Source organism: Trachurus trachurus, assembly GCF_905171665.1.
Source record: "Trachurus trachurus genome assembly, chromosome: 6".
NCBI classification, from domain to species: domain Eukaryota; kingdom Metazoa; phylum Chordata; class Actinopteri; order Carangiformes; family Carangidae; genus Trachurus; species Trachurus trachurus.
The window spans coordinates 34,117,968-34,143,587 of NC_139897.1; the positions used below are offsets into that span (position 1 = coordinate 34,117,968).

General features: G+C 41.8%; 1 protein-coding gene across 1 annotated transcript in view; it reads left to right on the forward strand.

Moving 5' to 3' along the window:
- LOC310987529 (uncharacterized protein) overlaps positions 1 to 25,620 on the forward strand; it is a 300,910-nt gene that overhangs the window by 104,069 nt on the left and 171,221 nt on the right. The window contains exons 16-17 of the mRNA XM_083973836.1: positions 4,720 to 4,893; positions 5,340 to 5,513. Of these exons, the coding sequence (XP_083829962.1) occupies positions 4,720 to 4,893; positions 5,340 to 5,513 (348 nt within the window). The remainder of the gene's footprint in view (positions 1 to 4,719; positions 4,894 to 5,339; positions 5,514 to 25,620) is intronic.

Here is a 25,620-nt window from a genome sequence, read left to right on the forward strand (position 1 = left end):
AGAAAAGTTATTTCACAATTTATAGCGTTTTATCACCCAGCCCTGGTGGGTTAATTGTCCCTCCTACCTGGGAAACAGGAGGGAGACACAGCTCTAACTACACAGCACCGACAAGCACTGAGAGCCGCATGTTGCAGAGACGTTATAAGATTAAAAAAAAAAAAAAAAACAACCCGCAAATAATACGCCGACGAGAAGGTGCAACTTGCCACTTTTTGTCGATGTATTATTTGCGGGGGCTTCCAGGGGATCTGTGACGGTGGAGGACCTGGACTGATTGACTGTGGCCACCACCTCTGATCAGGACCTGATCATCAGGTCCATGACAGCGCTGCAGCTGCAGCTCTGCCCCGCTGTCTGTCACATGACTCTCGCGTATCAGCGTCTCGTTTACATTACATTAAGCCGACATCAGGAGAATAATGAGACACAACGGTAAATTAATGAAAATAAAACTATGATAATGTACAGATATAAATATATTTGTTTCAAAACCTTGGGGGCAATTTTGGCCCCTGGATCATGATTTTTGGGGGCATGTTACCTTTATATTGTAAAGAAATCATTTAAATGTGACCATTAGTGCCTAATGTGATAAATTATGGAAATTGCATCACTTATATGTATCCCATCTTTTGAAATAAGATTTACTGTACAAAATTTGATGAATAAAACCAATGATCGTAGACAAAGGCCTCTGTGCTGTAAGAAAAAGAAAAAAAAATCTAGAATCGAATCGAATCGTGACCCTAAAATCGAAAATAAAATCGAATCGAGGATTTGGAGAATCGTGACACCCCTAATATATATATATATATATATATATATATATGTAAGGGATAATGTACAGTTCGGAGGTTGTTATGGAGAAATAAACCCCGACAGGTTGTATGGAACCCCGACGCGAAGCGGAGGGGTTTCATACAACATGAAGGGGTTTATTTCTCCATAACAACCGACCAACTGTACATTATCCCGCTTATTACACGGTTTACGAGTGAAATAATTAATTTGAAACATAATGTTGATCAAAATACGACTTTCATCGATTTAAAATTGCATTTAGCGAATCTGCAAGACGTACCGGTCACTTCCGCTGTTTTGCCGAGCCTCCTCCCGTTCGTGCATTTGAAGCCTTTGATAATCAATCAGTGGATCGATGGATTACCATACACGTGTTAAGATGTGTGTATTGTGTGTAGTCGTATCTGTCATAAACAAGAGATTAACTTTACTGTTTACGGGGTGCGTTTGTGTCGCGGAGCCGCGGTGCCAGCTGCACCGAGAGGAGAGGAGAGCTGACACCGGGTCAGAGGCTCTGATCAGCAGGTTTGGTTTCCAGCAGCATGTGGAAGGAGCCTCCACTCTACTTGTAACAGGTTACAAGTCGTTTATCTAACATCACTATTAGTCCGAAGCTGTTTAATGACGGTAAAAATGAAATATAAGGTAAATATCCTGCATAGTTTCTCTTTTCTGTGCTGCGCTGATCAGAGCGGCATCCCTAGCAACGGTCTGTTATACTTGACGACGGTCATTATTCAGAAATAACAGACCGCAGAACGCAGCTCTGGACCAATCAGAGAGCAGCATTCAATAGAGCCGTGTAATAAATATATATATATATATATATATATATAAAATCGGGGTACTGAAGTGCATGTAAATGCAGTCAGTGAAGTGAAGCAGCAGAATATCAGTGCACTGGTAGATTATCAATGCTGCTCCTCACTGATCACCTGATGGGGATCATTGTGTCCTGTCAAACTCAGTCAGAGAAGATGAGCTGAAGCTCAGATGTTCATCACATCATCACGTCCTGTCATCAGATGCATCAACTGTGTTTTTACTGCAGCTTTCATCTGATTTGATTCTGACACATTTGATATTTTCTCTCTTCACAGACTTGGTGGTTGTGGACTCTCAGAGAGTCTCTGTGAAGTCGTGGCCTCAGCTCTGAAGTCCAACCCCTCCCACCTGACAGAACTGGACCTGACCTGGAACAAACTGAGAGATTCATTAGTGAAGGTTCTGTGTGCTGGACTGGAGAGTCCAAACTGTAGACTGGAGACTCTGAGGTGAGTTCACTGACTGGACCTGTTGGACTTTTGTCTGTGTTCAGTTCAAATGTGTGAAGTTCAGTTTGAAGCAGCGACTGATTGTGACTCCATGTTACTGCAGCTGGTAGAAGGTGAAGGGTCAGAGGTCACTCAGAGGTCAGTGTGGTGGTGATGATGATGATGATGATGATGATGAGCTTGTAACGCGCAGCCTTTTTCTGGACCGAACATTAACTCTCCAAGGGGTTCATGGAAAAATAGATTTCATATAAAACAACCATTAAACAAACGAAACACCAACTTGGTACTGTTAAACGTAAAGATCCACGTCTCTTTTAATTCAGACGGACTTTCCCAGCTTGGCCACTCTGAGTGCAAAATGAATCAACAAAATAAATTAATTACAGACAAAACTCGCAAAAAACCCCAGTCTTTACACTTTATAAATTAAGTAGGGGAGCGCCGGGTCGATTGATACACGGGACGATTGATACAGAGCGATTTCCTCGAAAACCACACAAGCTTGAGCCGTCAGATTTTGTCACTATGTTCAGCACTCAACACCGACCAATCCTGGGAAAGCTTGTGAAATTACGTCACGCCCTTCAAAAGTTATTAGCGCGAACCTGTTTTTGACTACGGAAAGTAAAATCTTACGTGCGGTAGTTTTTTTGTGATCAAAAGTTGTATTGTGTGTTTCATGCAATAATAATATGACCTAACAACAGATGAATTCGTACATAAACAGGTCCTAAACTATGCAATGTCATAGTTTTGAAGTTTAGAGGCAATACAGATTTTATTGACAGTAGTCGCTGCAGGGACGATTGATACAGCTGTTTCAAATGTCCCTCACGCCTCCGTGCGTAGTGATTGTGGTCACATTGCGCGATCAATATCTGTATATAAATCACCGAATGAATACCCTATTGTTCTGCAATGAACAACAACCGATTTGAATGAACAACATGTAGGTAATAAACACCACATATTTTTAATGAACAAAACGTGTTTATGACATGAATCAACAGATATTCAGCAAAGTGAGGGGAAAATGCCGAGGGTAAAATGACAATATTCAACTGTGTATCCATAAACATGACTTAGGACAGGGAAATAAGTCAATTAAATGATTTAATCAACTCGTACAAAAGAAGAAAGGCGAGTTTAATTGAAATGCGGATCCTGACAATTACGCACGGGACAAAAATATTTATTTGACCTATTTATATTGTGAGAAATTATGTGACATTTTGGCAATAACGAGTCCACTAGTATGTTGTCTGATATGCTGCATAAAAACGAGAGTAATGACAGTAGTTTCTGTTTAAAACATGCTGTTTCAACCGTCCCTCCTCTGTGTCTCAAACGACCCGCATAGGTGGGGCGTTTGAGACAAATGTCAACTTATGTTCAAAGTTATAAAACAGCGCGATCATCCAACATATGTGTTAAATTACACTTGTAACTAAGAGAATACACATGTGAGTTGTTGATCACATGATAAAAATGTTTGTGTACATAACGTCATCTTTGAAAAAGACGTTTAAATGAAAAGTGTATCAATCGACCCGGCACTCCCCTAAATAACCCCCCCAAACGAAATATCACTTATTGAACCGAATGGTTCACGATAAATATGTCCACAAGTCATAAACTTTCCGATACTCAGGAACAATACAACGGCGAGCATCTCGTGCGCGGGGGGAAAAAACAAACAAACAAAAGGAGTCAGTCTCACCCCGTTTACCCGCGGTCCTTTGTGTCAGTCCACCGGGAACCGAGTCAACCAGGAGGGAAACTCAACTGGACTCCGCCGGACCAGGAGGGAAACTCAACTGGCGGCTTGGTTTGCTTAGTCCGTGTTTCGGCTCCGTCCGATACAACGCAGTCTAAGTTTTACACCACTCTCCCCCGCCTACCGCCAGCCGTCCACCATCTCCTCCGACCCTAACCATGTGTCCTCCTCCCCCGGTCCACGTCACATCCTGCCTTTATCCCCTCGGCCCATCAATTTTGCTATTATTATTATTATTAATAATTTCAAGGCACCCACACTACCCATTTTATTTACAGGCTACATCACACATCAGGAAACCAAGTGCAAAATGTCAAATGTCCTCAACATGAAACACAAGACAATTGTCCTGATGGAGGCATCACAGCAAGCCTCTAAATTTAAAAATCCAAATAGCTTGACCATGTGCGAAGGCTCCTAACATCTTAGTCATAGTAGATGTTTGACATACATATCAGAACTTTACCTCAAAAACTGATTAAAATTTTTTTTTTTTACAGTGGTTTCAAATCTGCCTGCACGACAGTGAATGGCTTACTCAATTTGTGAAGCCACTGTTGAACTGTCACTTGCCAGTTAGCTCAGTGCAATAGACAACAGTCTTTGATTCCAGAGGTTGTGGATTCAATCCTCAACTGGTGCAAATTGAACATTATAAGGTCAACTGTCCTGTCTTCCTATTCTCTTGTTTGTTGCTCTAAATTTGCCAAAATTAGCCCGGACCTGACCCATCGCTGCGCAGCAGCTATAATCTAAACTTGTTCTTTCTGAAGCTTCTTCAGCTCTGAACAGATGATGAGACACTGAACGCTGTCAACAAGGAGCTTTGTCCTCAACTCACTGCTTTTATTCTTTATTCAGATTGGAGCGCTGCAGTTTGTCAGAGATCAGCTGTTCTTCTCTGGTCTCAGCTCTGAAGTCCAACCCCTCCCACCTGAGACACCTGGACCTGAGTGGAAACAAACTGCAGGATTCAGGAGTGAAGGATCTGAGTGGTTTTCTGGAGAGTCCAGACTGTAGACTGGAGACTCTGAGGTCAGTTCACTGACTGTTACTGTTGTAGATCTTAGATTTTTGGTCCACAACTGAACCTGATTGATCTTCACTCAGAACTTGAATCATTGACTTTGATGTCATGAATGAAGGACGTTTGAAATAGTTGTTGTCTCATGTTTCCACTTGTTCTTCTCTCACACTGACAATGACTCTTCACTTTCAGCTCATTTCACTCAGTCTGATCAATAATCAATAATCTGATTGCTTCAGGTGTGTGTGTGTGTGTGTGTGTGTGTGTGTGTGTGTGTGTGTGTGTGTGTGTGTGTGTGTGTGTGTGTGTGTGTGTGTGTGTGTGTGTGTGTGTGTGTGTGTGTATAAGGTCACATGATGATGATCCACAACAACAGGACAAAGTCCCTCTACTCATCTACACACTGATAATTGATCAGGCATGATCAATCATTTCATCTTCTACTTTTATTCAGATTGATCAGCTGCAGTTTGTCAGAGATCAGCTGTTCTTCTCTGGTCTCAGCTCTGAAGTCCAACCCCTCCCACCTGAGACTCCTGGACCTGACCAACAACAACCTGCAGGATTCAGGAGTGAAGGATCTGAGTGGTTTTCTGGAGAGTCCAGACTGTAGACTGGAGACTCTGAGGTCAGACTCTGTTTTATTTCTGTGCTCAGATGAACCTGAGCAACAAGGATGTTAACTGTACACACAACAAGCTGTCATTTCAAGGTTTACAACAGATGGAGGTGACCCCCATTCAGAAGGATTGCCATTCCGACGGTCCGCTATTCCGAAAATTTCCGAAGGTCCGTCATTCCGAATTTCCGAGGGGCCGCCATTCCGTAGGTGTCAATAGCGGTGTTTTATTTTGAAGGGTCAGGGTTAGGACCGGATTCTCTCGTGTTCCTTTGTTTGACTTCCTGCCTGACTTCCTTGATGCGATCGCTCGCGGAAGATAGACCAGATGAAATTATCACTGCAGGGCGCGTGTCTGGTGTGTGTGAACAACACAATCGGTAACATGGGCCGGTGTGTCCCCGGCCAGCTAATAATGTTCACTGGGTATTCTGTCTTTGCTAAATGTTGTTCGCCTGAACGTGTATTTTGCTGTGCAGAGAGCTAAACACTCTCCTGACCAGCAGCAGCTGATGAATCTGTGCTGACATTTGGATGATGTGTGTAGAAGGCCACATGATGATGATCCACAACAACACAAGGACAAAGTCCCTCTACTCATTTACACACCGATCATTGATCAGGACACATCTGATCAATCATCAATCATTTCATCTTCTTCTTATATTCTTTATTCAGATTGGAGAGCTGCAGTTTGTCAGAGATCAGCTGTTCTTCTCTGGTCTCAGCTCTGAAGTCCAACCCCTCCCACCTGAGAGAACTGAACCTGAGATTCAACATCCTGAGCTCTTCATCTCTGCAGCAGCTTCATGATCTTGTGAAGAGTCCAGACTTTCGACTGGAGACTCTATTGTGGGTCTGATCTGTAGCTGTTTCCACAGCTGATGAGACTGTGGGAGTGAAATAAAGTGTAAAGTGCAGCAGGTGAACCTGTCAGGATGTGACATCACACATGACATCATCTATGACATCACAGACTCAGAAAACGCTGCAGCAGCTTCAATGTGTCAATCATCAGTGATCCAGTCACAGGTAAAGGTGTTGAGTCAAACAGGAACAATGAGCTTCACCTGTCACTCAAGTACAGGAAGTACTTTTACTCCAGTAACGCCAAACTAAATACTTTTACTGTGATACTGCAATTATAGAAAGCTTCGCTGTGCGAACGCAGCGAGTAAAATACGCAAATACTTCATGACATATATGATGTGATGAGATATAACGCTCATTATGCTTCAGCTGAATCCTCTAAGCATGGCCACGTTGAATTGAAATTGGTTTATCATGTTAAATGTCCGAAATTGCTCCAATGGGTTAAAATGATCTTTGTGCAGAATCACACAGCCTGATATGCCCTGACGCACACAGTGGGAGCTGCTGTACAGACCGTTGGTCTTACCCTAACCCTGGTTATTTTCTGAAAGTACCGAGCAAAGAAATATTTTTTTTTCTCCCCCGGTCTGCTGTCAGCAGGAGCAGCGGCTGCAGCAGGCTTGTGTCCGTGAAGTGGTCGTTTTGTGTTGAGAGAGAAATTAATTTGGACAGATCCTCTCAACTTGATAGAAGAAGCTATGCATTTCTCTGTTCTAGGGGTGCACCGAATGGCATTTTTTGGCCGAAGCCGAATACTGAATGAAATCAAAAAGCTTGGCCGAATAACCAAATAATACCGAATACCTAAAGTGGTTATAAAGTTTTTAAATAAAATATTTTTTTAAACTTAATTTTCAAAGAAAGTAAATGTTTATTGACTGTTCTGACAGTTTTTGAATACTCCAGTTGCTGTTGCTCATCAAAAAACAACATAACAAGTTAAAAGTTAAAGTTTTTAATTTAGGCCTATATCGGCCCATTGTGAGTGCTGAAAGATCTATCTTTGTTTTTCCAGCAGTAGGAGTCACTTACTAATAAAGCTGGGGTTTAAGCTGCCGTTTCGATCGTCGCGCGATTGCGAATTTATCAGACTTTTTTTTTTTTTTATATTCGGCCTTGCTTTTCGCTCATTCCATCGAAGGCCGAATGTTTCTTTTTTTGCAATATTCGGTGCATCCTTACTCTGTTCTGTTAATTTTGGTTTATTGTTTGTAATAGGATGCTTTTTTCTGTTATTTTTTTCTTATGAAAATATTATATTATATATTTTAATATTAAAAGTAGTTTGTGTACCTTTATCTCTTCTGAAATGTTAGCTTAGTTACATGAACAGGTTTTCAGTAGCTTTTATGCCTTAATTCAATTGAATTGAATTGAATACCTACCTAAATGCTGCACTGTTGAAGATGTCTAGTGTAGTCATGTACTGAAAATAGTATTGTTGATGGTCTGCCAGTGTTCTGGTGAGAGAACCAGTTACTGTCCACCCTTGTGTATTATTTTCATGCAGGTATGGGAGGTTGCATTATTTTTTGTTGTTTCATTCTACAACATGAGTTATATTCTAAAAATGTAAGATACTGTATGGTACACTACTCTGATGTAGGGCTGCAACAACGAATCGATAAAAATCGATTATTAAATTCGTTGGCAACGAATTTGATTAATATGGATTATGGATGGATACGAATTTGAATAATATGGATTATAAAACTGTTGGAGTTTGATGACTGCTGCTGCTGACTGATGTGGACACCTGGAGTAAAGGTAAGAAATATTCCTTTGAGGTTTGATCAGCTGTTCCTCTGCTCAGAGCTCGGTGTGTGGAGGACTCAGATTAGAGATGTGATCATCATTTACCTGTTTTATTTTATAGTAATGGGCGCTTACAGTTAATACCGATGTTTACATCAGATCGCTGCTGTGTGTGTGAGACCGGAGGGTCCAGCCTGTCCCCCCGCGGTGACTGGTGTTTATCACGGTGTGATTACGTGGCCGGTCGGGGAAGCGGCTGTGAGCCAAACTGAAAACTGTCGGAGTAATGTCAGGTTGTTGTCGGTTGATCCGGTGAACGATGAACTTTAAGGTTGATCAGAATTTTCCTCCAGATGTAAACATGCTGCAGACTTCCACTTGTAAGCAAATCAGGCAGTGCCCTAATGAATTTTGTCTATTATTATTTTTTAATGTATTATTAGTTTAACAGCTCTGGGCCGTTCAACTAACTTAAAAAAAAAACGTATTTGTGCAATGTTTTTGCACTAATATTGTCCAATTGGAATAACATTCTGTTTTTGAATAAAGTTAGGGAGAAATAAATAAATGATACCAGTGACATGCTGGATCAAACTGAGAAACAACTCCTCCTCTCATTCTTCTCTTCCGTACAATGTAAATCAAATTTGTGCCTTTTTTTTTATCCGATTAATCGATTAATCGAAGAAATAATCGACAGATTAATCGATTATCAAAATAATCGTTAGTTGCAGCCCTACTCTGATGTACGGTATATTTTTTACTCAGATTATTTTTGTGTTTACGTGCTTTTCTACTGGAATGTAAATTACTCGTGCATGTTCTTGGCTGCTGAACTTGATGGGAGAAGGTGCAGTAGAGTGTGAGAGAGCCAGTTATTGACCACCAGCAAGCCATGTCATCATCTGGTTTGTTTATATTCTGATTATTAACAATCACAACAATAACTTAATGTATGGTTACAAGGAGTACAGCTCACATAGGCACTTTGGCCAACTAAGTGTCCTCAGGGGTCGTCTCAGCAAAGGTGTGGACAGATGTGTCAGTCAGTAAACAGACAGCCTGCAGTGAGACGCTAAGTTGCTGATGTGCTTGTGTTTGTGTATTCTCAGGTGAACAAAATTGATGAAACCATGTACATGTATAAAAGAAAAATAAGGTTATTATTATTTTTTATTTTTTTTAAGTAGCATCACAGATTTATAATAAATCTTTAAGAGTTATGGATTGTTGGTGACACAAATATGGGGTTTATATCAGAGTTTACAAGTTAATTAATGGCCATGATGTCGGAGACGGTGCTTCACCAAATATTAGTCATTTGCTGAGGAAAATAGTGCATCTGTAGCTAAAATATGAGTTGTCTGAATATTGTGAATGTGAATTTGTTTTGAGCATTATTTAGAAAACTGATATTTTATTTTATGTTTTTACAGAATGAATAGTGAGTGTGAATGCATTCATTAGTCGCTAAATACACAGCCTGCAGTGAGCTGCGAAGTTGCTGATGTGTTTGTGTTTCTGTATTCTCAGACACCTGGACACACCAAAGTGTGCATCATTTGTCTTGGTCTCTCTCTGTCTTGATAGTTCTCAGTCTTCTCATGTTTTAGATGTGGTACCATGTATAATGTGGTGTTGTTGTTTTCTAAAAACTCTCTTTTCATTGTACAGTATATTTAAGTTGAGAGAGAGTGCACCTTTCATAACATTGGCTAACAAACAAAACTTACCTGAGACTCTGTGTCTGTCCCTGCCTACCTGTGGCACCTGTTGTCCATCAAAGTCGCTAACAACGTTCAGACTATGGCGTAATCTTGAATCTATCTTGATCTTGTTTATTAGCACCAATTCCAAACCAAGCCCCGACCTGTTCTATCGAGCAAGATCAGCTGGCTCCACTTGATGCTAGTTCAAGCCTCACATGTAAGCCTCACTTTGTCCAAGCCCACACCAGTCAAGTGCCAAAAGTATCGTAAAAAAGGTCCAAGGCACCGCAGCTTCTCTACAGTGGAGCAAACGCTGAATACAGAGATTTATGATGAATATAGGGAATTTACAACAAGAAAAGGAAACACTGCCGCCAAGGACATAGGAATGACTTTAACATTGGGGGGGACACATATACTGTAGGAAACCTGACAGAGCCATAAATGGTTTTAACAGAAATGTCATAAATTAACTACACTGCGGTGCAATATTAAGACCATGTTTGTTATAAATAATTATAATTTTAATTCAGCTGTCTTCACTTATTATCATGTTCAAACCATCCTCTCATTCAGTGGCGAAAGTTGTCTGCTACGGGCCCTAATGCAAAAAAAAATTTGCGGGCCCTATAATAATAACGGGGGGGGGGGTGTTAGACTGTAGTATAGGCTACTCCAGGCCTGTGTGGAGCGCTACAGCGCCACACACATAAACACTAAAGACAGAGAAGAAGACGGGAAGTCCCCGCTGTATTCAAACTCAAACATGGGATTAAATGTTGACAGGGAGTTGTGTCAGAGTAAATATCAGTGATGATTAAACAGGTGTGATTCAACTGCAGCGTCTGGGCGACCCGACGGCAGTCGGCCGTTGTTGTTACGTCCATAGACTGTGTCGCCTGCTGCAGCGGTGTGTGTGTGTGTGTCTCAGGTTACAGGTACAGTGGGGGGGCATGACATCGTTTCAGAAAAAATCCGTTTTGGGCGTCCAGACTGGGGCGGCGTTTTCACATTTTCCCACTCTGGGACACGTTTAAAAAAATACCGTTTTCACCCCCCGAAAACGCCGTCCGCCTGGACGCGATGCCGATCTGATAAAGTATTTATCCAGATTCAAAAAAGCCGCCTATCCGTCTGGACCGGGGCCCTGAGTGAGTGACAGCGCTGTCCGCTGCCTCGGTGCTGAACGTGTCACTGCTCAGAGACACAGAGAGAAGAGACGGAGAGATGGTCCGGGACGGCGCTGCGCCACCGCGCTGCCGACAACAGGAGAACTGTCCTGTCACCGGCTATGCCTGCGCGCATGTTCATAATCCAGAATAACGTTAATGAATTACAGTAATGATGTAAAAGCCAAGATGATTTAATACAGTAGCCTATACCACTAATTGATACTTAAAAAAAAAAAAAGTTTTATAATTTTTTTTTTTTTTTTTACCGTTCACCACGGGCCTTTTTTGGCCACGGGCCCTAATGCAACGGCATTACTTGCATTAATGGTACTTTCGCCACTGCTCTCATTATCAAACTAAAATCACCTCACCCTTCATATAGCACGTACCTGCAACTCTGAAGTGTTGGCGCTCCCTGCATCATCCTCACGAACATCAGTTGCCAGCTGAACTTCATCTGATCTCTAATGTGAAAGCAGAGGACATGAATAGTTTTACTGTCACTGTTTAAAAGAGTAAGAATAGAAGAAAGTAACATCTATTAAACTTCTTCTAAATAAATGTGTGCTCTGGCCACAGAGATACAGGCCAAAAGACTCTGGCTCATTCCAGGCCGACCTTCGAGTTGAAAATGTAATGGATCGAGCCGCTGGATTTTTTTTTTTTTTCCGCCGTAGTCGGGCTGAGAATAAATGCTTGTGAGTCTGGTCGTGTTGGGTAGTATGCCCGTGTGCCATCAATAAATACAGTAGATGAGGTGGGCTGAGGAGACTGACTGCCAGTGAGTGCTTTGGGACGGGGGCGGGGTTCACGGCAGCACCCGCTGCTCGTCGAAGACAGTTAGCCTATACGTGCTACGCTCACACAGCCTGCTTTCAACAAAACACACACTCATATTCTATAATTACGATCAGTAAAATATATTCAAACAATATAAAACACAATTTAAAATGACAGTTGTTGCTCTAGTTTATTTTGTTTGAATGAATAAAGCTTCATATTTAAAAGTAGCATAATGTTCAGCTGTCAGAAATTAAGCAACCTCCTCTCTCGGCATTTGCAGCAACACTATGATCACGCTTTTTTGTATCGCTCATACTCTCTCCATTAAAACAACCTGCTGGTCTTGGCTGAAATCAGCGGTCGCGGTCGCTCCATTTTTGGCTCCAGTAGAATCATATGACGCCAAACACCTCCTTTGATGTGAACGCGCACAGAGCACAAAGCTGAGAGCCGGACTTAACAAACTAAGTTGATAGCCAGCGTCGTAGCACCGTGTTAACTCTTTTATTTAGCTGAAATATGAACAGAAAGCCTGGCTGTGTTGAGCCTTCTTCATAGTACAGCCTCTGCTCTGCTGCCTAACCAATATATAAAATCTTTTTTTTTTTTGCACAAACATATCATTTAAAACAGCATGGACAATCATCATGACTGGGATGTGCAAGGGGGAGGCATGAAACCCAAAAGAGCTTATATAAAAACCTCACCCACATAATACAAATCAATTATTCTTTGATATAACAGGCTACAGAGTTCTTACTTGTGTTTTGGTGGAATCAAAAACGCTGTGATGTCTGGCCTCTCTTCTTTTTTCCACCATGGTTGGCTGACTACAACAGACACACACACAAAAACACAGTGCAGGTATTTATTTTGTTCTATCATCCATTATCTTCTAGCTGACTCTCATTCAAAGTGCTCCAAACACTGGCTGACTGATGTTACTGTAACTTAGCTAGCTAGCTAAGCTAAAACGTCAGCGAACCGTTTTAACAACACAGTGAGCAGTAATTCAACGCTCCAGAAATATAAATGAAGCCATTAAAAGCCACGAGCAGAAAACTTATTTTTGAAAGTTCATCTCATACCGAGCTTGTTACTGTGACAGCAGCCTGTGAGTAGTGATGGTCCTTTGACACCGAGGCTCCGACACATGCGCCGTAGCTCATGAAGCAAATTGTATCGAACCAGTGTGCCGAGGCGTGGTTTGGTCACGTGACTTGTGACGTATGAACCACTTGTATGACGTTTGAAGCAGTTCAGTGCTTCAGACGTCAATCGAAGCACCTGATTGGTTCGGTTTGTCATGTGAAACACCTGAACACCAAATTCATGACATGTTACAGAAGCACACCCTCTGCTCAGTTCTTCAAGCACAGATCTGCACTGTCTAAGCACAACATCACTGTCTAAGCACAACATCCTTACATAGGCCTAACCATGAATAATCAATATCCCCCAACCTTGCCCAAATCAATAATTTGAAAGGAGGTCTGCCATCAGGTTATAAAATTAATAACTATATTATAATATTTCCTGGAGTTGCTACATGTGGTAGTGCAGTGGTTAGTATATCAGACTTTACTGCAAGCAACCTAGGATCGAATCTTGGAAGGGTTTTTCTCTCTCTCTCTCTCTCTCTCTTAACGTAATCCCTGATCCTGACCCTAATTATGCTTCTCGCCAGCTTCACATAGCCTACAAGATGCAAAAGGAAAATACACACCCATCTACTTGCAACGTTTCTGTCATTAAACGTTTAGACTTGTTAAGACTAGTAAACATTTTATGACAGAAGAGATAGAAGGTTAGGCCGGGAATCGAACCCCGCTCCCCCGCATTCTAAGCCATATCTCTCTCCACTACCCTATGCAACCCAATCAAAAGTAGCACCACCCCAGTGCCGTTCCGACGTTTGCATGATGATACATCCACGCGTTAGCCACTCTTTGAATCAAGTTGGTGTTTCGGTTCGGAAAGATCACGTGACTAGTGACGTATGAACCACTTCACTGCTTCAGTCGCTCATGAAGCACCGTTAATGTTTTGGTTGTCTCGGCTCTCTGTGGGAGCTGAGCTGAGCCATCAAAGCACATACAAACTGAGGCGACAGAGATTTGGTTGTTAAGTGTAGCGTCAGGCCGTTAGCCTATCAGGAATTGAAGGATATTACTAAACCATGGTAGGTTTGGAGGAGTGGGAAAGAAAATGATTGAAGCGTTCTAACATTCATACTTGTAGGATTTGAAGAAGTATGAGCAGGTGTACAGCTGAGGTTGAAGACTAATAAATATAACCGTTTGGAAATGCTAGTCAGATCAGTGGTGCATACAGATTATACACGCTTGTTGATCAGATGTCCCGGGATCAAATCCTGGTCTTGGCGTAAGAATTATAAGTTATATTACGTAATTTTAATAAAGCTTATCTAGTTTGCAATGACATCACTCTACACCATAGACTGTTTGGACTTGTTTCATAAGATAATGTGTAGCCTATATGAATCATGCCAAAAAAGATACAGAGTCTTAGCCACAACTTAATGTTGATTTTATATTTTATTGTGTCATCTTAAAACCATACATAAATGTAGTGTACTGTTGTTGAACAGGAGTGTGCGTGGCAACTCAAATCTCACACAATCAATGAACCAATGAATGACACGTCTCAATTGCACTTAATTTTATTGAACACTAGATGTCATACTCGAGCGACTGTGTCAGTGAAGCCTCGAGTAATGAACCATTACTCGAATAAGGTGTCGAAGCCTCAACAAAGCCTCGGTTGCCCATCACTACCTGTGAGCAGACAGCCGGACCCACCCACCTGAGGAGCTGGAAGAGGACGGTGTTTGTTGCTGCTCCCGCCTCGACAGGAGCAGCGGGGGGAGCGAAAACACGGGGTGGAGTTTCATTTATTAAGACTCTGAATACGTGAGTCCAGTGGAATGGATCTGGAGCAAAGATACGGAGGGAGCAGCTAAAACACGGGGTGGAGTTTCATTTATAAAGACTCTGAATACGTGAGTCCAGTGGAATGGATCTGGAGCAAAGATACGGAGGGAGCAGCTAAAACACGGGGTGGAGTTTCATTTAGAGACTGTGTGAGTACGAGTTAAGTGGAATGGATCGTGGATACCGAGGGAGGAGCGAAAACACGGGGTGGAGTTTCATTTATAAAGACTCTGAATAGGCGAGTCCAGTGGAATGGATCTGGAGTGAGGATGGAGGAGTTTCATTATAGCAGAAGTAAGCGGAATATTTGTGTTAATAAGCTTTAGCAGGTTTTCATCAGAAGGTCATAACATTGTCACAGCTAATATAGCCTATGGCACAAACCCTATAATATTACTTTTTTTTATTTATTTAAGGAGGACAATGCACATTAATGAACATAATAAAATGTAAAGGTGCCAGTGTTAGCCAACAGCTAGTTTCTGACTGTAGTCCTCCTGGCAAGGTGTTAAAATCCATTAAAATGAACACAAGGACATAACAACATAATTCACAAAACAGGAATAACACACATATCCAACAGAAACCAGCAGACAAAAAAACTACAAAGAGAGACAATTAACATGACACTACTATTTAAAAAAAAGACTATTATTTGCTATTGCTATTTTTGCTATTTTATTATGTAGGAGTTTGTTCTTTATATTCTTTATAGGCTATATGTTGTTGTCGTCACTGTGTGTAATGCTGTCTATCTAACAAAATCAGTAAAAATTGTGTTAATATCATGTTGATAGTCTGTGATCAAAGCAAATTATATTGGATTGTTAATTTTTAAGATACACATAATGTCTGGGGCTCTAGGCTGTTTCCCAGGGAGTACGGAGGACTGGTCACCGTGGATCGGTAGGGGAGACAGTAGCAACAGGGGATGGTTGCAACATGTCATTTTTCTCCAATCAGGAACAAGCTAGAGTGATGATACTCACACTGCACGTGCTTAGTTGGATTCCCGCCCTTGCAGAGAAAAATCAGTTCAATTCAAAAGATGCTCCAGGATTTATTGCAAAAAAAACAGTTTTTGAGGTAGCCTATGAAAGTATTTTTTTTTTCTTGAGCTTTGTTTTTGTTAAAACTGTTGTCACTCTTTTTCTGATTCTGCTCTAACTTATATGGTTTAAAGGAGTGACATGTTAACTTTAAGATCATATGATTAGCATGTATCAAGAGCACTTTTTTTTTTTTTTAACCTTTATTTATTCAGGAAAGATCCATTGAGATTAAAATCTCTTTTTCGAGGATGTCCTGAGGACATGGAGTTTCATCATGGCTGACCGGACGGGGACAGTTGCAACCCGTGCAATATATGAATATAAAAACAGACCACAAAACACTATTTTGACTTTTTTTTTTTTTTTTACTGTTGTATTGCTAATATTAAAATGATGAGAGAATAAATGACAATGGCAATATAGAAGTTATTCCCTCACAAATTGTTCCATTCATCCTATGTCGCTGAAAGTCTTTTTTATTCAATTTGAATATTTGGCATCTGCACATACAATAAGGCCTCCTAATCTAGATAAATCTATACTGTAATTGCCATCTGATCAAAGCTGATGATTAAATAACACTATAGAACTTACTGTACGTTTTTGATAATAATCCTTTTCCTAGACATGAAATATATTGTATTTGTAACATGTTGCAACCATCCCCGGGCCCGGGGTCAGTTGCAACATCTGACTCCTTACACTCAAATCCAAATTGTGAAGAATGTGGATTCTGTAATCATCTTTTAATTGTGTTGGCTATTAACAGACGTAAGTTTATTGTATAAAAATTTGGTTTGTCTAATCCAAACCGTCTCTGAGTATGCAAAAAGTGTTGCAACTGTCCCCGGTCTCCCCTACTCTGCTCCCTGTTGCTGTTCATAGACGGAGCAGCAGTAGTAAGGTCTGAGCTGGTGAGTGTTCACATTATTACTCTTTTAGGAATTTCTCAGTTTCTCTTTCAAAGAGTTATTTTTACGTCCGCGTTAAAACGTAGAGTTTCTCCATCTGAAGATGATAGAAAACATCGTGATTAGCCTACTATCAATACTGTAGTGAAGGCATAAGCATTGTGCCATTTTTTCAAAAGTTATGACGTATGACTTCCTGATTGGTCGAGGGGATAAGTGGGTATAAATACACACTGGGAACGACTTTGTATTTTAGTCGGTGAAATAGGTTCACTACAGAGCTTTGTAAACACTGTAAATTAGTGACTTTGTGAAACAATGTGAGCTTGTGTCAGAAACACAGAGGGTGTGTTCACATATAAATAAACCTGTTTAGTTGAAGGAGTTTGTATTTGGTTTAAAAAAAAGTCTCATTTTAATGTGGATGAATCTATGTTACCCACTTGTTAATTGGTCAATTTTCAATAAATATATTGTTTTGTCTTTATTGTTATTTTGTTATTATTATTAGTGGTGTAAATGCTGGGCAAGTGGACGCTGCCTGGCTGGTGGGTCATGGGAATAACGCCGCCGGATCACCGTTTATGGTCGAAACTACGACGGTATACTTTCATTCTTGATCAGTGAAAACATTCTTGGCAAATGTTTTCTCTTTCGTCCATCTTGCCGGTCCAAGAATTTCACCGTGCAGCAGAGGCTCATGGGAAATGTAGTGTGAAAATACTTTTTTCCAAAACTCCTCGTTGTCCCTTTAACAGGGTTAAATGCTGCAGCTCTTTTCAGAGTTGTGGATAGTTAGTGAGTTCATGCATCACTGCTTAATTCATCTTCAGCCTGCAGTAAGAGGTAAACACAGGATGACAGCTAAATTAATGTGAATTTCTTTAAACTAGGCTCTCTTCATTGGACTTACATATTGTATTCATTTGTTTCTGTCTGTTTCCCAGTGGACATTTTGTCTGTTTACAGTTCATAATCTTATCTGGCGGCAATGCCCTCTCAGCCTGCGTGTCTCTGTTACTTCTAGTGTTTAGTGTTGAGCTGCTGAATGTCACATCACTTCCTGTTCTCCTCTCATTACCTATAGAGGTGGAGCTGGAACTGGTGGGCGGAGCTGACTCTGGTGTAGCTCCACCCTTGTGGTTCTGCAGCGAGCACCACTTGTTGCTGCGCAGTTTATAATTCCCGGTCCTCTGATTGGCTCCTGTCCATCCTGGTGGAGTTTCCTCCAGTTAAAACAATAACAGTCATGAGAGAAGTGATATTTACAGTGGCTGCCTGTAAAATCATGTGAGCAGTGTTGAAGTCAGAGACTCAGTCCTTCACAAGTCAAAAGTGAAAGTGTTTAGTTTGTGTCTGTTGTTGTCAGACGTCATTCTAAAGAGACTGAGCAGCAGTAAAGTGTGATCTGACATGAAGAGTGTGAACACAATATTATCATTATTATTATTAGAGTGTAAAGAGTGAGAGTGAGTTTGTCAGAGTGAACTTGTGTCCACACAGAGACACTGAGAGGAAAGAAGGAAACAGAAACCAGAGTGTGATGTAGTTGATAAAGCTCCTGTCCATCCCGATGGACTTTCCTCCTGTTAGTGATCATGTGAGCAGTGTTGAAGTGAGTGACTCGGTCCAGAGTCCAACAGGTTAAAAAGGACACACACACACACTGAGAGGGGAGGAGCAAGTGTTTAGTTTGTGTCTTTGTTATTGTTGTTTTGTCAGACGCCATTTTTAAAGAGACGGAGCAGCAGTAAAGTTTGATCTGAGCTGGTGAGTTATTATTATTATTATTATTATTATTAGGGCCACAGGGCCTATTATTGGGCTGTTATTATTATTATAACTAGAGTGTAAAGAGTGAGAGTGAGTTTGTCAGAGTGAACTTGTGTCCACACAGAGACACTGAGAGGAAGGAAGGAAACAGAAACCAGAGTGTGACGCAGTTTTGTAAACGAAGCAACAGAGGAGGTTTAAAGAAAGCAGATATCAGTGGAATGTTTTTGTTAATATAAGTCCTAAATAGTCCTATTTTCCGTCAGCAATCACTTACATGAAGTATTTCAGCCTAAACACGAGTCTCTCCGTCACTCTGCTCTGCTGTAACCCGAGGAGAAAATTTTCCTTGTGGGATACAAGTGTTATCCAATGAGGAGAGAGAACGGCATGAAGGGCTGTGTGTGCAGCCAAGGGATGCGCGTGAATGTGGTGACGTAGCACGAGGACCAATTGATGCCTGACAAGGGCGGGGGCTGCTAACTCATGGTGCGTTCAAAGAAACTCGTACTTTGTGTTTTTCCTTCCTGTGAAGTCATACCAGTTCGATCTGGTACGAGTTCACGGGTCGGAAGTTACGAGTGGCCGTTATAGGGAACTTTCACAGACAACAGGATGGTAAAAACACGAGCTACGGGTTACCTGGAACGCTACCAAGTCGTAGTTGTGACTTGAAGCTGTAACTTACGGTTTCAAAAGCCTGCCTTGAACGCAGCATTAGCCGAAACGGCCGTGAAGCTGATATCTGCTTTAAAGGAGCAGAGACAGAACAGCTGCTCCAGATGTTGCTAACTTTGAACTGTGTGTTTGTGTGTTAGAAGAGGACGGAGGATAGATTCACCTGTGAAGTTGTTAAAAAACAATAACAAAACAAACATGAATCTGTACATCTCCAACGTGAACTCTGTTGTGCATTCACAAAGTTTGATAAATTATGCAATTAATGGCATGTTTATTTTAATTAGGTAACTGATGCATGTTCAGACAGAGCAGCAGCTCACTTTCAGCTGCTGAGTGTTAAGGAAAAGGTGAAAGTAATAATTAAATGTGTTTCCTGTTATTGTTCCTGGTGTGTCCTCAGCTGGTTGTCTGTCTCAGAGTTAGAGCAGCTACAAACCTGTGGTGGAAAGAGATGAGCCTACACACTGTGTTTGTCCACTGTGTGTGTGTGTGCACGAGATTCCTGCTATTATTGGGTGTGTCATGAACAGTTTGTCCTTACGGCCCTTTCACACCGGAGACGTATTTTTCGTGCTAATAATTCGCCCGTCAATATTTTTTTTCGAATCCTGGTTTTCATCACAAGTCTTTTCACACTCGACCGTGAATGTTACGCGGCGAAAATGCGACACAATTTTTTTTCGGTGATTGGGTTTTGTAGTCCCTTAGCAAAGCTAAATTGATTTAAAAATAATAATAATGTAATTTTTAGAGCATTTATTGTGCAGAAAGCAGATCTCAAACGCAGCCCTAAGCTAAATGAATGTGAACTTCTTTTAACTGGGCTCTCTTCATTTCAGTCGTTTATATCTGGTCTGTTTCCCAGCGGACATTTTGTCTGTTTACTGTTTATATTCTTATCTGCTGGTGAACGCCCTCTCAGTCTGTGTCTCTGTCTGTTGTTCCGCACTTGATGATTGTCCAATGTTCCCTCTAATTTTCAAAACTCCTGAGCAGAAATTCAACTCCCCTGATGACCTGCTTGAACGACTGTGAGCGACAGGACGACAGCTCAAGCGAACACAGTTCGTCCACATGCTGGTGCTATGGGCTCACCTCTCCAACTCCACATATCAATACAATAGGCTATTACTATAATGATTAATAACAGATGACAACTCCAGTTACAGTTAACAGATAACAAAATACAATATTGTTTTGGCAAAATAGATTTTGCATGAATTGCCATATGAACAATTATGTCAAAAAATAACTAACATTAAGTTGGCGTCATCAACTCTTGGCACTGAACAGTAATAATAATTCTCAAGCAAAAACTTAAATCGTAGTTGCACTTTACAGACCACAGTGCGTGTGTGTCTGTCTCTATGTGTGTGTGAGAGAGAGCTTGCAAAATTGTAATGAACTGTAACTGTTATAGATTAAGATAAAATAAGATTATACTTAATTATCAGATCACTCTGAAATTTGTCTTGCGTCCCATGACATCCAAAGTTTCACACAAATAATAACAAAATACAAAAAACATACATTTACAGAAAGCATAAATGTTACCCTCAAAAGTCACATTTAAAGAAAAACACAAACTACCTCCTAACTCCATTCACAACATAAATCCAACATTACAATGTGTCTTTGGTGCAACAGCCAGTGCGTCTGTACATGAACCTTAGGGTCTATTTAGAGACCAAACTCTGATTTAGCACTTTGACAGACTGAGGGACAAAAGAGTTCCTCAGCCTGTTCAGTCCAGCTTGTGGAACTCTAAACCTTCTGTTTGATGGCAGAAGCTGATATTCTATGTTATTATGTTTTGCCAATGGGCTCCAAACAATGAAAGAGAGGGATGGAAACATTGTCCACTCCACACTTTCCCCTCTGAAAACTCGCCTTTTACTTTTACGTCACTGCACGTCTTGCAAACGACTCCAGTTTCGGTTGAAAAAGAAAAAAATGTCGCCGACTTTCACCGGTGTTCCCTCGTCAGTATGTGTACTGTGACCACAGACTGTGACAGCCACTCCACTTTCAACGACACATGTTTTTTCTTTACCTTTCCGGCAGTCTCACAACCCTCCCGTTTAGCCATGGCTGAATTGCTATGCTATTGCTTATAACAAAAATGCCACAACAGCGGCTTTTAATGATCACTGGCTGACAGCACCCTGTCACTGTCGCCCATTGCAGTGATAAATGCCCTCAGAGGTAATAAATTTCACAATTCGAAGCGCACATTAGGGAGAAATAATAAACTAGTCGGGGATATTCGAGTGTGCAACTTTTTTTGTCTTCTGCGCAACGAGGTGGGGAGCAGTGTGAAATTGCACGGTAAATCACCTTAGAGGGAACAGTGCTCCTGTCCATGGTGGACTTTCCTCCAGTTAAAACAATAAAAGTCATGAGAGAAGTGATATTTACAGTCGCTGCCTGTAAAGTCATGTGAGTCTCACACACACACACACACACACACACACACACACACACACACACACACACACAGGGGGGAGGGGCAGGTCAAAAGTGAAAGGATTTAGTGCGTATCTTTGTTGTTGTTGTGTCAGACTCCATTTTAAAGAAACAGAGCAGCAGTAAAGTGTGATCTGAGCTGGTGAGCGTGAACACAACATTATTATTATTAGTATTAGAGTATAAAGAGTGAGAGTGAGCTCGTCAGAGTGAACTTGTGTCCACACAGAGACACTGAGAGGAAAGAAGGAAACAGAAAGTGACGCAGTTGATATTCTGATCTGAGTAACATGGAGGAGGTTTAAAGATTAAAGGAGCAGAGAGAGAGAACAGCTGCTCCACATGTTTCTAACATCAAACTGCATGTTTGGGACTGAGCACCAAACTGTGTGTGTGATGTCTTGTGTTGTTGTTTTTCTCCATTTTAAAGTAGACAGAGCAGCAGCTTACTTTCAGCTACTGTGTTTTAATTAAAAGGTTCCTGTTATATTCCCTGGTGTGTCCTCCGCAGATTGTTTGTCCTAACATCTGATCATCTGACAGTCAGTGTTCCTGGTCTCTCTCTCAGACTGACTGGAACCCTGAAGATGGCTGCCCGCTGTGTGGACTTCAGATCACTGTCTTCTGGATCGAGATGTCCGTCTATGAAGAGTGGCTGGTCCAAAGATGCTCCTCCATACTTCAGTCCTGAACCTGGACCATCAGACACAAAGTAAGAGATGGTTTCTACTGTAAATTGAACTGAAGACTTGAAGATCTGATCATCACTAAAGTGTCAAGAGCTCAACAACAAGGGACATGCTCAGTTCAGATTGACATTTAAGGTGGACTGATTGATTTCCAGATGCCAGTCATGTATTGGGTATTATACAGGAAAATTGTAATTTCCTGTGAACAATGACTCTGTGATCAGAGTAGGGCTGGGCAATATATCAGATACACAATGTATTGCGACTAGTCCCCTGTGGGATATAGAAAATGACTATATCGTGAATATTCAAGTATGTACTCTATTGTCCCGCAGTTGCTTTTTAGTCGCAGGCGGGGTTTTCTCACTCTTTCTCGTCTCTCTGCACAGCGCACCTAGTTACGTACATCACACTCTGTCTTGCGTGCAACATCATACGCCCGGTAGCATGCAGCAGTTTCTCTGGCAGAGATCTCAGGTAGCGGTAGCAGCATGTGAAAATGGAGGAGGAATGTTCAATAAATACAGTTTTGATCAATTTGTTTAGTTATGATTTCACCCTTTTGGCATGAATGTTTAGAATAAGCATACCGTAGATGACCAAATAGTCCATTTTGCAAGATTGGTGGACAGCGCAGTCCGACTCAGGCCAGCGCAGGCCCGCCCCTCGTCCCTCCTACTGGCGCAAACAGCAAAGGGGGAGGAGACAGGGCGGGAGGGAGACAGGAGGAGGAGAGAAAGGCGTGAAGTGGGATTAAGGCCCAATTCCAATCCGACCCCTCATGGACTCACTGACTTAGAGGTGCGTTCACGGGAAGTCTGTGAGTGTGTGAGGGCTGTTCCGTTGTCATATCATCAAGTCAGTGAGTCAGTGAATGAGCCCTTACTGTCCGTCCCCCTCGCACACTTTGTGCATATTGAAAGTACAGTAAATCAGTGTTTTTCAACCTTTTTTGAGCCACGGCACATTTTGTCCATTAAAAAAATCCCGTGGCACACCACTAACCAAAAATGTTAGAAAATGACACAGTGCAGCCTAATACAGTAAATATAATATACAAATTTTGTCTCTTACAGTGTAGTTAGTTTGTTCTGACTCAGCAATGGTCATTGCTAAGGCCTGGTCATTGTGCAGGTTTCTGCCACTACACCCATTGACATAAAGTCCTATTTTATTAGCCAACTCTGCCAGACAGTCACTATTGCAGACACAGATGCTCAACAAAGCCAAATTATTTCAGGAGCTAAATGATATTTGTTTGGACAAACTGTTGACTGACAACAAGAACTTGGATTCTGATTTGACTCTACTTGATTCTTCTTTTTTATTTTTTAGCTGTCAATCTACACATGGGAGCTTGTCAACACTTCTGCCTTCAGCCATATTTCGCAGCAAACATGAGAGGACTTAAACTTATGCTATGCACTCCCTGTGTCAGAACAACCTCTGAGTGCAACTTGCAATGCGTGCTTCACTCTGCCTGGTCGCACATCTCATGCTCTGGAGCGCAGTGCGCACGCCTGCAGCGCTTTTCACGCGAGCCGCGAGCACCGAGAGCGCCGTCTGTCAAGCTGGGTAAAACCGGAGTGTACCAGACAGGAAGTCGGGCACAGAAAAGGCGAGAGAATCCGGTCAATTTTCAAAATAAAATAATTAAATGACGATTAATTAAGTTGTTGCTTGTCCGTCTATATATATTTGACCGTTGCGTCTGCACACGAGACACACACACATGTTTAAAATGACGTGTGTGTGGAAAACCGAGGGAAGGCGAGTTTTCAGCCGGCTCCCCCCTCACCTGCAGCTGCACAGACGAGCAGAGGAGCTCAGCTGTTCGGGCGTGGATGAGCCGCAGCACAGCGGGAGCAGCGCGCGTGTGTTTTAGAAAAATAAAAAACAAACAAACAAAACGAGACTGGCCGGTCGGCACGAGCCTATAGTCACAGACACTCGATGGAGTGCTGAATCTCACTCGTTAACGGTTATAATCGCCTATGAGCGTCGGTTATCGGTCTGAAAAAAAAAATTCAAAATGTGCATCGCTAGTTTGGATCAATTAAGTTAAATTTGGTAATTTTCCACGGCACACTTGGCGAAAGCTCATGGCACACTAGTGAGCCGTGGCACACAGTGGTTGAAAATCACTGCAGTAAATTATCGGTCCAAGGGCGGAGTTAAAAACATTTTGTTGTCAAGGTAACGTGTTGTGAGAGTGTGTAAGTGCTGTTCCATTCATGTTTACAGCATCTGGACCCTCACAGACTCTCAGAGCTGACGTCACTTTAGTCAGTGAGGGTTCAGGGCCTGAGTCTTTAGGGGGCGGATTGGAATTGGGGGTAACACAGCCAATTCAGATCTTCACCAATCAAATGAGCTCCTCTCCTCACCTTTATACTTTGACATGGACGGAGGAAACAGCGACGCCAGAGGCCGAACCTCTCCCAGGAGGAAACAGCTGTTTTGGTCCGGAGGTCCGAGCTCAGAGTGACCAATAATGAGTTTACTAATATACTTAACCAGGATTGATCTGATACACTGAGAACCGCTGTTTAGAGTAAAAAACAATAACTAATAAAGAAACTCACATTTATTCAAACCCTGTGTAAGGAAGATGAGAGGTGTACACTAATCACAACATAAACAAACACCATGCGTATGTGGCAAGGTGAAGGATTGAACCCACACCTCCTGGGTAAGAGTCATGCACGCTTGCCAGTCACCCAAAGGGACATCCCCTTGGCCAAGTAGCCAGGGCACATGATCAATTGGAGGCATAGTGACAGGAACCTCAACTGTCTCTCTCTCTCCCTCTCTCTGTCCTCCTCCTCTTTTTTTCTGTGATAGAGATGCTGAGCATACTGTAGTAGGCTATATACTGACTATCTGATACCGAGGCTGTTGTGGTGGACTAAGAGAGATGATGATTTGTGTTTTGTTTTTCATTACGGCTACGTGACGACGCGGTCGCTCGCCCTCTAATAAATTAATTAAGTAAATAAATAAATAAAGGGGATCATCACAACGGCAGAGTGGTATCTCAACACGGCAGTGACATGCAGTCATCCACCCTCAGTCCTGCTTGGGACATCCACAGCTGCTGATCTCAGAGCTCTACTGGGTTTATACTCTACTAACATGTCATTCATGTATTCTGGACCTAAACCATTCAGTGATTTGTAAACCAGGAGCAGAACTTTAAAATCTATTCTGTAGCTGACTGGGAGCCAGTGTAAGGTCTTAAGAACCGGGGTGATGTGATCTGATCTCTTTGTTCTGGTTAAAACTCGAGCTGCAGCTG